The sequence below is a fragment of the Melanostigma gelatinosum genome (genome assembly GCF_949748355.1).
Source record: "Melanostigma gelatinosum genome assembly, chromosome: 19".
Lineage (NCBI taxonomy): Eukaryota > Metazoa > Chordata > Actinopteri > Perciformes > Zoarcidae > Melanostigma > Melanostigma gelatinosum.
In genome coordinates, this window is record NC_136652.1 from 4,252,462 (window position 1) to 4,265,333 (window position 12,872).

Below are 12,872 nucleotides of genomic sequence, written 5' to 3' on the forward strand. Positions count from 1 at the left end.
ATAATGTGATACTGTATATTAACAAGAGGAGCATTGTTCCAGTGGTATTGACACAAAGTTAATTATAACTTTCGATAAGAACATATTTCCCGACTGTTCAACTATTCAAATGTAGCTTGATTTGCATGTCCTTCTCATATTACACGACGAGGGAGGACATTGATTCGTGGAGCGGGAGCTCGCGCTCTCCCCAGTTGGCTGGGTTGTACACGTCAGCAGTCAATAAGTTGGAACCAAGATGTATCACCGTCCCGTCATCCTCTTCCTGGTGTGAGGAGCGTGTTGACACCTCGTTTGGGTGAGTCAAATGAAGCTAGCTGCGGCGACATAGCTTCCTTTTTAACGCCACATTAGCACATATCTTGTATTTAATGCGCACCCGCTCCGTTCGCTTTGTTTTACTTTGTTGTTCTTCTTTCCAACAGGTGGAAAAAACAAGCGGCCCCAGCGACTGTGTGGCAAATGGCACGGGTTTCAAGTGCAGAGACGTGAGGAGAAGCAGCCATCAAAAACCCGTTTTGACGTGTGGTGTAAGACACGCGACGTCGGACTGTTGTAACAGGAGTTGGAGCTTCGCCGCGCGAGGAAAACAAGTTTACAATGAGGGCGTGCGTGAGACAAGGTGACTGAATTTCTGTTGTCTTCCAAAAGTCCGGTTCACCGCGAGAAAATGAGGTTTCGGCTGCTCAAACGGAACCTGCTCGCGCTGTTGGGTGTTTCCTTTGTAGTCGTGACTCTACTGCTTACACGCGTGTTATTAGTTTCTGATAATGCCACGAGCGCACCCGATAGTAACGTAGTTCCGATAAATCAAGTCGTGCATTCTGGCGACACGCCGAAGTTCGACTTTGGTTCGCTTCCAGAGTTGACGAAGTCAGTTTACAATGCCAATTACAAGCAGTGCGTGCGCAACGCGGATAAGTTCCCAGGGGAGCCTCGACTGGTGCTGGTTGTGCAGGTCCACAACCGGCCCGACTACCTCAGACTGTTCATCAGGTCGCTGGAGAAAGCCGCCGAGGTGCACAGCTTCCTCCTTATCTTTAGCCATGACTACTTTTCAGCGGAAATAAACGCCATTGTGCAAGGGATAACTTTCTGCAAAGTGCTGCAAATTTATTTCCCCTTCAGCACTCAGCTGTATCCCGTTGAGTTTCCTGGGAAGGATCCACGGGACTGCCCCCGGGACATATCCAAGGTCGACGCTTTGAAAACAGGATGCCTCAACGCAGCGCACCCGGACTCCTACGGACACTACAGGGAGGCCTTCATCACTCAGACCAAACACCACTGGTGGTGGAAGCTGCACTTTGTGTGGGAGCGGGTGCAGCTGATGCAGGGCTACAGCGACTTTGTGGTCTTCCTGGAGGAGGACAACTACATCTTGCCGGACTTTTTCCATTACTATAAATCAATGATTGAGCTCAGGAAGAGCAGCTGCCCAGATTGCGACATGCTGGCGTTGGGCAACCACAATGGCCTGACTGATTTCAACAAGCTGTCCAACAAGGTGTCCACCACCGGGTGGATGTCCACGAAACACAACATAGGCATGGCCATCTCCAGGGAGGTGTACTACAAGCTGATGGGCTGCAACAACGAGTACTGCACCTACGATGACTACAACTGGGACTGGACCCTGCAGCACCTCTCGGGAACCTGCATATCGAAGCCCGTCAAAGTGCTGGCAGCCCAGGGCTCCAGGGTTCTCCACACGGGAGACTGCGGCCTCCACCAGAAGGAGAACTGCCGGCCAGAGTGGGCCTCGCAGAAGGTGGAGGAGGGCCTCCTCGCGGCCAAGGACGGCCTCTTTCCTCCGTCTCTCGTGCTCAGCGGCGCGGAAGCGGCGGAGCACAAGGTGCACATGAAGAACGGAGGGTGGGGGGACGTTCGAGACCACATTCTATGCAATAACTACGCCAAACGTCTTTGAGCTGTGACTTTTCCCTGAGCAACGTGGGTGAAATGCTCATTGTTGTTCTGGAGATGTGCCATTCATACGTAACGTTTCAGGGCCTGCGGCGGGTGTGCTAATATTCTGCTTCCGACTCGGTCTTCCAAGAATCAGGACCAGAACCCACGTCCAAGAGGGCTGCATATACACAGCTGGACTTCAACTTAGTTTTTTAAGTCTTTTATTTTGAATCACCAAAGCTGCACAGTTGCCAAAGACTCCCTTGATATTTGTGTTGTGTTAATAATGCAAGCTCGGTCAGGCTGTTCAGTTTCATGTCACCTGGTCTGTTTATCTCTGGGTGTCTTACGAGCCAAACAATTAGATTCGATTTATTGCACAATGATGGGAAATAAGAGTAAACTATCAGAATGCCCACAAACGAACGCAATTATTGTTTTGTGCAAATTAATTCATTGACTGGGAACATTGCACAGGATGTTGTGTATTTACATGAAGATCAATGCGTTGGGGTGTGTGTGAATGACTTGCATTGATTTTATGAACTGCAGTGCATTTTACGTGTGCTTTTTATGGTACGATTTTTAAGTGCAACAACAAAAGGGCACATGCACACGGTGTACTGCACAGACTTAAGAGTTTAACACATGTATGACAATCTTAAATAGAAGGGGGAACTTTTACTTTATGCAGGAACCGTCTCTCTGGAGTTTACCGCTGACTTTTATTATTTGCTGCACACGATGGGATTTGTGTTACTGAATGTAACCGGCACCATAACCAGGGGTCTTTTCTTTTGAGCTGATGTCAGCTGCTGACACCACTTACTTAATCAGTCTGCTACTCCCCACTCTGGTTTGCAACAAGAGAGCTGGCTTGATGTTGATTTTTTTTTTCTTCTGCTTTTGATTGTGACTATATTTGCTTTCTGAAAAGTGACCCTTTGGAGTCTCGTTCGAGGTCTTTCGCTCCGCAAACATCGGGTTTATCTGTGATTGCACCTTCTTTGTTAGAATTTTATTTTGGGATATAAACATCCAAATGAGAGCAGAATGAATTGGATTGGGATTCTATTGGGGGGGCAGCATTCATTCAATAGTTGGTGAAACTGTAAAAAAATGGCCTCTTTACAGTGTAAAACTGAGAAAATGAACACTAGCATATTGATGCCATTATTGCCTTAAATCTAACCAAAAGTACCTTTTTACTTTGTGCCTCAAATTGGTTTAAAATAGATTTTTAAAGTTTCACTGATAATGTATGCAGTTATCAGTGCTGGGGACTTGTAGTTCATATATATATTTATAATTTTTTTTCTTTTGGGATCGTCTTTCTTGTGAGATGCGAAGGCAATGTGAATGGTGTCAAAAAAAAACTTCATTGTACAATTAGGATAAATAATTGCATCACTTTGGAAAGATGAGATCAGATAAGTGGTTTTATCTGATATTGGCGCACCTCACGGTGCCTTGTGGAGATTCCTGGTAAAGAAATATGAAGTGAATGACAATGAAATTAGTAAATCTTCTCCTTTTATGTTGAAAAGCACAATCACTTCTTGAATAACATGGCCCAATACACCAAGGCATATTTTGTACAGATGACTTTCCCCGATGGTGTGTCTATGTGCGGTGTGTGTATTTGGGTTTTATAATTCTGTAATTGGTTGAAAATGAGACCAACCTTTTTTTTCTAGCGTGTTTCCTTTTCTTTCTGATAATCACTTGAAATAGCTGTTCATTGTTCACGCAATGTTTGCCTTATGGGGAAAAAATAAAAGGCTGAATTTTCATTGTTTTTCTCAACGTGGATAAAAAAGGTGACACTTTATTTTACAGGTCCCATTTTTAAAAATGAACTTGTATCAAACTGTAAAAACCTATGGAGGTTTCCTGGGAACTACAAATTCAAATTGAGACTGTGTTCAAAGGGGTACACTCCTAGTTCATTCCATCGTCTATCTTAAGGTCAGGAGGTTTACTGAGAATACAAAAATGTAAAAATATGTCTACAGACAAGCATACAATTTGCATGTCTGTCAGTTTCTTTATTTATCCCTTATTTTAGCAGTTCAGTTAAGGAAATTATTCTGAAAGTCAACAGCTACATATGAACCCAACAAGCTAAACTTAACTCTGAGAGCATTGCCTATAGTTAATGGGCTATGAAATTAGTTATTACCAGGAACAATTTGAGGAAATTACAGGACCGGTGAAATAAAGCATCATCAAGACAACTAGTTAGACAAAAGGCTAATTCCAGTCGGAATATCAGTGAGTGATGTGACTGCTGTTAAAAGTAGTCGCATCATGACATGTTCCAGGTCTTTTGAGCTGCTGAACCCTGAACAAAAGAGAAGCTGATCACAGATCTGTGGTATTTTCCGGACACACGTCATATGACTGATCGCTGTGCTTTCATTGGCCAGCTTCCTTTCCCGTGTTTATTTCCGGAAGTAAGTTGTTGTCAGTGTCAGACTTTCCATAAGGACTATTTGCTTAAACCTCAAATCTACCGCACCGGAACGACAGGTAAACAGCAAAACGTGTACTTTATTTAAACTAATTCAATTATTGTTTTTCGTGTCGTCAGTTGTCACATCGATTCAATTCGTCATGTTTACGTTTCCACAATGATGTAGCCAGTGCTAGCCGTTAGCTGTTGCTTACGTAATGACGTTTGTTTACAACAGACGGACAATTAATTGTCAAAAACACCATTTGCAGCAACTAAAAGTAACGTCAGAGGCTTAATATCCTTTGTTTCAGCTCGGTAGCTTTGGTCAGCTAGTGCCTCGTGAGAGTGCTAATACAGCCGCTAGCGAGTTGTAGCGATAAGATGACGTTAGCTAAGACGACACACAAGCTAGCTAATGATGCCTACTTAATAAACAATTCACTAAAATGTATTAACTTTGAGGGAGGCCATTCCGCTGTACGCAAAAATGTGTTACTACCGGAAGTACAACTCATTCATTAACCGCTTGTCGTCCTGTGTTTTTCAACCTTTCTTAAGGTGTGTCCACGTCCACAGGATGGCACATTGGTTTCACAGAAACCCACTGAAGGCAACAGCGCTCGTGTCCTTTAATTACTATGGAGTGGCAGGGAGCCCCGCTGCCAATAAGATATGCAAGTATGTCTTATCTCCATTTAATATGTCGGGAACAGTGTTGTCATAGACTGTGACTGTGCCCATGATCGCGGACAGAAATGCTGTAGTGTAATTCTTTGGTCTTGTCACCTTACCCTCTCTACCGATGATGTAATGTCCTATGGCATGCTACTGTTACTGCCATTACTGCCTTACAACAGGGCACTGCCTTGGTGGATATAATTACACTTTAGTGCCGTAATGATCAGCATATTTTTAGAGCATCAATTGATCGCTACTTGTTTGACACATTCAGTGACCTGAGGACAAACAGAGCGAGACTGCTCGAGATGTTCACTGATGTCACCTGCAACCCCGAGATGATGAAAAATGCCACGGATGCATACTTCTCCCTCCTCCAAGGTGTGTTTACACTCCCAAACAAATCTATCTAATCTATTCTTCTCTCTGTCTTGTTTGGGTGTTTGGGTGGTAAAATGCAATGTTGCCTGCCAATACAAACTCTTGCTGTCATGTCACACATAGTGCAAGTCAACGGAACTTTACTTTAATTCTGGTAGAGATCCCAAAGTTCACCCAAGATACCAGATGGGACAGCCTGAATTGGAAAAAAGTTAATGTTCAAGGTCTTTGCATGTTATTCCCTGAAAACACTAGTTCATTTTTATAAATAGTGTTTCTGTGTTTGCCTTCTATTATTACCTTTCGCGGGCAGACAGCTTAATAAGTTAAATTTCATTTTTAGCAAGATTGTTTGAACTTTCTTGTAAGACGACTTTGAGTCGATTGCCTGCATACATCATCGCTTGTTTTTAGGTTTGTAAGAGCCTTAAAGCCTGTAAGTCACACAATACAGCAGTGTTGTTGCAGACACACCTGGCGGAGACCTTTCGGGATTTTTCTTTCATTTGGCTTTACACCTAACCAACTGCTTCTGTTCTTTTAAAATACTGGTTTATGATACAATAGGCTTTATCTCATCCTTGGATGGAACTACTCAGGAGAACAAGATGAGGTTCATCCAGAACTTCAAGTGGACTGACACCTTACAAGGAAACACACCAAGGTAAAAACCAAGTTATTACTCTCCGTCTGACTTCATGTGGTGTTCCCGGTCGCATGGTGTTGGTGAGTGGATGGGTTGCAGTTTTAAAGAGGGGCAAAGTAAACAGTTTGATGTGCTTTCCAGGAGGCCTTAACCACTTCTTTGAAAGAGTATTTATTCATCTTTGAATTAAAGAGTGCTGCAAGTATTAAGCACTCCTGACTGAGGAGTTCTAGTAAGAACCGGTTAGTAGAAATGTGAAGAAACTTTCTAAAACCCAGCTCTGGTCTAGCTCATTACATTTTTACCACAAAGGCTCATAAGACATACACAAGGGCTCCTATTTAATCTTGTGTGCTTGTGCCTACACCAGCCTGTATAACCCACCGTCTCTCCATGCTCTCCTCCCAGTGCCCAGCAGGATGCGGTCTTTGAACTGGTCTCCATGGCCTTCAACGTAGCCCTCTGGTACACCAAGTTTGCCTCGAGACTAGCAGGGAAAGAAAAGTAAGTGCTTTTAGTTGTTGTCTGTATTGTTGCACTCATTTCTATGTGAAATCAGTCGTATGTTGAATAATGCTTTGTTACTATGTTGAATATTTGCTGCTGTCATGTTTTCCTGTTCTATAGCGTGACGGAGGCTGAGGCCAAAGAAGTTCACCGGAGCCTGAAAAGTGCTGCTGGTATATTCAAAACCCTCAAGGTGAGGTGCATCTACAGACAAGTCAAGCCTCTCTAAAGACCCGACTGGACACACAACCTGTTAACATCCACTAACATCTGGCTATTGCCCGTCTTCACCACCGATCAGCAGTGATGGAAACATGACATCCCGATGCTGTGCTATGTGATGCGTTGAAGTTAATATATAGTAAATAAAATAAACAGGGATCAGGACAATTATTAAAATGTATTAACATGCAATTAATGAGCTCTGCTTCTAACCACCAGACTCCAGTCAGCCAGCAGCAGTGTTACCTCGCTGAGCATCGAAACTCTGCAGTAACTAAATAAAACTCATCAAAACCGTCTTTGTTAGTCTTTCCACTGTTTCATCAATCGCCAACTCTTGTTTGGTAGAAATAAACCTTTAATTCACGAGGTAGGTGTGAAAAGAGGCGCCCGTTATTGTGCACGTCAAAGCTAACGGACTCCATCGACAGAAACATGAATTCTACCTCGCTGATCGTTGTAAAACACACCACATTAGACGGAAACTCTTTCCACTGTTCCAACAATCACCACCTCTGGTTTGTGGGTTTGAAAAAGAGACTGAAAACAGAAAAGAAGTAACCAATGTAACATTTTCCCTGTTTACTAACCCTGGTTTGCTGCTCATCTACTGGTAACTTGTACCTTCATGATGGGAGTCTATCGCCTATTTTTAGCGGCTTTTTCCTTCGTTTATAAAACCTGCATGTATGTGCAAATTTTAGCAGAAAACGGTTATTATTAGTATAAGTTATCATGGAGCTGTGGGACCTGGATGTTTTGGTGCTGTGATTGCAATTTACCCCCAGGCTTACTCTACATGTAATATCTTGTAATATATCAAATTCTCTGGCATGTTTGCTTCAGGAGGTCCACATCCCTCGCCTCATCACCCCAGCCGAAAAGGGCCGAGACCTGGAGCCTCGAGCGATGGATGCATACATCATCCAGTGCCAAGCAGAGGCGCAAGAAGGTAAAGATTACCACAACAATGTGGCATGATGGTGGCGGTCTTTGTGTACTCTAAACTCACATCTAACTTCAAGACGGAAGCGATACATTTGATCCTAAACATTCTATCATAACCTGAAACGATACAATCGGAATATTAATGCTTGTACGAAGTAACTAAATATTTCTAAAACATCATTCTTAGGCTGGGTGAGGTAATCTTGTGTTACATAGGAACTCTAACCTGTGGCTTGTTTTACTTTAAATTAAAATAATATCACACCGATGATTCCTAATCGTATCCAAATTGTATTAACTTGTATCCAAATTGTGGTTCTTTACCATCTACTTGTATTTCTTACAGTGACGATTGCCAGAGCGATTGAGCTGAAGCACAACGCCACTCTCATCGCAGCGTTGGCGTTTGAGACGGCGAACTTCTATCAAAAAGCTGGTCGGTATTGCAGCGCTCTTAAATGTTGTCAGTTATGTCTCTTACTGTACTTCGTGTTAGTTTTGTGTAAAACACAGTTTAATGGTGAGAGCGGTTCTGTTTTAAACTTACAGCACTGTACGCATGTTCACACTGTACGGCACTACAACAGTATTGTGCCCAAGTAAGGGGCCGTTCACATGTCGCATGTCTAAAAAACGCCAGCCGTGCCTTTTCATCGGCACCTCCTTATCCGAGGTGCTTGGGGCGTTGTGCCTGCCGTTTACTAAGCAACCAAAACCTGCGTGCTGCGGTGGCGCTGAAGTCCAGCACCGTGAATCCTCTCACAGTAGCCTTTTTGACCCGTTAGCAGAATGTTGTAACGTCTTTGGAAGGAAAGGCTGAAGCAGGTAAAACGGTCCGAGGAACCGACAGGCGGCAACACCCGGGTCTAAAGAGCGACGCCCGAGGAGAAGTGTCTTCAACCTGCGTTCTCTCTAATGGCCATCAGAGGGGGACTCCTCTTGTTGCAAAAAGAGGTGTGATTGTATAGAAGTCTGAGAAAATGACATTATTGGTTCGTGTCTCAATGGACAGTATGGCCACAGAGCAAAATAAATACAATTCTAAGATATATATACGTTTTCATGTTACCTTTATTATCACTGGACAGACAGGACATTTGCTGTTAAGTATATGTGGGTGAAAAACAAACTACAGAGGTCCTATGTTAATCACATGAAACATACATCAGGTGAGTCACGGACACGGTGCTAAAGCCATAACCGTTCTGCAGCAGGGTATTAAAGGTCCGTATCTCTGTCCGCAGACCACACGTTGAACACCTTGGAGCCAGAGTGCAGTGGCAAATGGAGGAAGTACTTTCAGCTGAAGCAGCACTTTTACATGGCTTATGTAAGCATATCCTAACGCAGTTCACCGTACTTTTGTTCACGTAAAGGAACCTAACCCACGTCTCACTGTTAACTGTGTTTACAGGCGTACTGCTACCATGGACAGACGCTGCTGGCCAGTGACAAGTGCGGTGAGGCTATACGATCTCTCCAGGAGGCGGAGAAGTGTACGTATATCTGTGATTTAGCATTTATCCGTGGAAAGAACGTTATTTTTCTTCGGCATGATTTGTATGCACTCATTGTGTCACAATGTCTGCTACGGTTCATGGGACGTATTCACAGTACACTATGTAATCATGAAAGCATGTATTGTTTGTTCAATTTGTGTCGGTTATGCAGTAATGTTGCTGTTGGGTCTCAGAGAACATATTATGTGCTCACTTAGGTTCAGTAACATGTCGTTGAAGCGTGATGTATTTTTTGCATATATGTCGTTGCACAGGTGTTTCCTGTGTGTCTGTTTCCTGCGTGTTGAAATGAAGAGTCCCCCCCCCCCCCCCCCCCTTGCCACACACTGTCTCCATTCCTTTTGTGTTCATGTGAAGACGTCTCTGTTTAGGTTACTCGCATGCCGAGGCGCTGTGTAAAGAGTATCGTCAGACCAAAGGGCCCGGCACCACGGCCAAACCATCGGAGCAGCTGTTCTTCCTCAAACTGGGCGGTCTCATTAAGAACACACTGGAGAAGTGCCAGAGAGAAAATGGCTTCATGTGAGTGAGTCGGGGCGGACACGCATGCGCGGATGCACACGGACTCATTTACTGTATACGTTGTTGTTGTTCTTACCTCTACAAACTGTAATGTTTTCATGGAAGCATTTTGGGGCGGAGCATTTATTAATGTTGCATTAATGGTCTAGCTGCAACACTAAAGCCTCTCTGATATCTGTTCCAAACTATGAAGAAATGCCCCGTCTTCAATCGTAACTTTGGACACATTTCCTCAGATACTTCCACAAGGTCCCAGTCGAGGCGCCCCAGCTGGAGTTGAAGGCGAGTTACGGCCTGGCTGAGCCGATCCCCTTCGAGCTGCCGCCCCTCAGTGAGCAGTGCTCTTCTGAAGTCTATGCCACCTTTGACCTGACCAAGGGAGCCAAAAATGACAAGGTACTACGGCTCACCTCAGTTTAATGAAGTCTTTGTTCTGAGGAAAACCTATTTTTTTTGTCGCCCGTTCCTGTTTGGCCTCACTGCAAAGCGTGACTACAGGAAGTTGTAGCACCGCGTCCGTCTCCGCCTTGCTTACAGTTGCTTCCCCATGAGGTCACGTGAGAGAGACGCAACCCCATTTCAAAATCGGTCCAGATTTTAATGGTGCTGTAGCCTGAAGCCTGCTTTAGGAATCGTCCATGTCCACATTGGATGTATTTTTCGTAAACGTCGGGAATTTGATTTCTGGGCAAAATAAAGAGAATGTGGCGTGAACCTCCATGTTCACGTGTGCGTTGTTGAGAAAATAGACTTGCCGCATGTAGCGCTTTGAGTCGAGGTTGCGGCCGGGAGACGCGCCATAGACTCCAGCCTGCATGTAGCCGGTGCAGACATCTGCACAGTTTCAAATGAGATGGTATCTAAAAGAAAAGCGCCGCTTGCGGTCTAGACAGCGGGGTTAGACATTTGCGGTTTGTATTCATTCAATGCACCTCTCTAGCGTGTGTGTTCAAGGCTGTGTTGCTTCACATTTGTGTTGTTGTTGCTCTTAACTCCAGGCCAAGCCCAAGGAGGAGGAGGTGAAACCAGTGAAGGAGCCAGATCTGAAGCCTCAGAAGGACACGGGCTGTGTCCTCTCCTAAACCAGCCACTTGTCAGCCCTCATGCTTCAGTACCATCTATTGTAATGATGGCATCCATACTTATTGTCATGTAAACCCTCCATAGGAAACAAATGTATATATTCTTTTTCATTCGTGGTGTTTTACGCTCCTGCTGAAACGTGCGTAGTGCATTCGGGTGTGACAGCAGAGCCTTAACGGCCCACAGCTGCTCGTAAAGCAAACCCTAAAACAGTTTAGAAAAGACGGGAAGCTCTTAAGTAATTCCCTGTCAGTGTAAATGCTAACTTCAAAGGAAGGTCTTTACATGAGGGAATTTCTAAAGTGCAACAATTCTAAATGAGCCTTATTGGTGAAGCAGTCTTATTAATGGTGCCTTTGGCTACAGAGTGAACCTGCTCACTGCAGCCTCTTACAGAAGATGGTTTGTAACCTTTTCTTTGGCACTGGAGCGCTCTGGCCTGGTTATAGACGACTCAGATGGTGGAAACTGGCCTGTTAAACATGCTGGAAGAAATGCCCTCAGGACATGGATCTAAACAGAAAAAATCTCCCCACGACATAGAATATGATCCAACCACCCTCAATGAGCAACTGCAGGAGATTGCATTCCCACAGCCGGCCTGTATGATCTGCGTGCATTTCAAGCCAATATTAAAACACACTCGTGATAATCAACAGGGTTGAGATGTAAATCAGTAGTGGACGGACAAAAAAAAAAGAACAAAACCGCATGTGTCATCGCTGGGCATATTTGGTTTGTTTCAGCTGTTGCAGTTTACAATCAGTACTTTATTTAGATCACATGACGTATATATACAGTTCTTTTTACACATGACAGCAGTTTTCTCTGTGTTTCTTACTTCTACTATTCATATAGGAAACGTTTTGGATGAATCATTCTTTGTCATGCTTAGGGATTCTGTTTTTAGGGATTCTTTATTTATCCCCAATATTATTAGTTTAATTTATTTCTATTATGTAATATTTTAGTTGAAAATACTTACAGCATATACAATCCTGTGTGGCTTATGTTTTCGGTGTTGTTGATTTTCATTTCTTATGTTTCAGTGGCTGCACCACATATATATATCTCATCTAGAGAGAGAGAGAGATAGTGAAATGCTTACTCTTGTGCAGTGTTCAGTTGCTGAGAGAGTGCTGTCGTTGACAGTTGACAGAGTGTACGTAGTGTGTACCGTACATCTGTGGAGTGTGTTCCCCTTCCTTAAAGACAGAGATCGGGGCATGAGCGGCATCAGATCACACATACAATCGTGTCTGAAGTTCTTATGTGCTGCTGCCTTACAGAAGTCAAACACTCTCCCGCAGTTAAAGCGTGACTAACGATGACTGAAAAACTTTGTAAAAACTCGAATATACTGCTCACATGAACTCGTTCGTGCCCCGACACGTATAATAGCTCACCTGAGCTAGACTCTAACGGGAGTGAAAATCTAATTTCATTATAGCACACGGTAACGCCGGTGCACTTTATATCCAGCTGTGCGGCGAAGTTCAGTGTGGATCGGATGGAAACATCATGGCTATGTAACCAATGTTCACTACACCTGGAACAGCAGGCTTAGAGTTGTAGAAGTAAGACCAACGCTAGTCCTGTGTTCTTTTAAAGGGTGTGTCAGATCACCATTACAGTGTACACTCTCCTGTAGCTCATTCCTCCTCCAGCAGTGTCCGTCATGTAAAATGTATTTCTAACGGTATTAAATCACCCATACAAAGTCCATTCTTCCACGTCTTGTGCTCGTGTATGTCAGCATGATTTAAGCGGCATCTCTTTTTTCTTAATGAGGATTTAATGAAGGAACAAAACGTATAAATGCTGGTTGTGTATTCTTTTTCTGTATTGTCCAACTGGAATTAATATTACGCCAAAGGGAAATGGAACACTATATGGAATTTTGTGAATATGCTAACAATATCTCATTTATGTATTAACATTATGCTGTCATAATAACCTTTTACTTTGTATTTAATAATCATATGATACACATTTA

The 12,872-nt window shown here is 43.7% G+C and overlaps 1 protein-coding gene across 3 annotated transcripts; it reads left to right on the forward strand.

Moving 5' to 3' along the window:
- The first annotated feature begins 219 nt into the window (after positions 1-219).
- Positions 220-12,872, forward strand: brox (BRO1 domain and CAAX motif containing). Of its 3 annotated transcripts, XM_079290780.1 has the most exons (14): positions 220-298; positions 426-622; positions 4,928-5,047; positions 5,322-5,428; positions 5,996-6,092; positions 6,483-6,578; positions 6,702-6,774; positions 7,650-7,755; positions 8,098-8,187; positions 8,996-9,081; positions 9,166-9,247; positions 9,643-9,793; positions 10,030-10,189; positions 10,792-12,872. In XM_079290780.1, exons 3-14 carry the CDS (start codon positions 4,947-4,949, stop codon positions 10,873-10,875), a joined length of 1,233 nt encoding a protein of 410 aa, XP_079146906.1. In that variant the 5' UTR covers positions 220-298; positions 426-622; positions 4,928-4,946; the 3' UTR covers positions 10,876-12,872. The 3 variants fall into 3 exon arrangements, with proteins under 3 accessions (XP_079146906.1, XP_079146905.1, XP_079146907.1); XM_079290781.1 differs by lacking the exons at positions 220-298; positions 426-622 and adding an exon at positions 4,278-4,443; XM_079290779.1 differs by lacking the exons at positions 4,928-5,047; positions 5,322-5,428; positions 5,996-6,092; ... (7 more) ...; positions 10,030-10,189; positions 10,792-12,872 and having other exon boundaries at positions 426-3,704.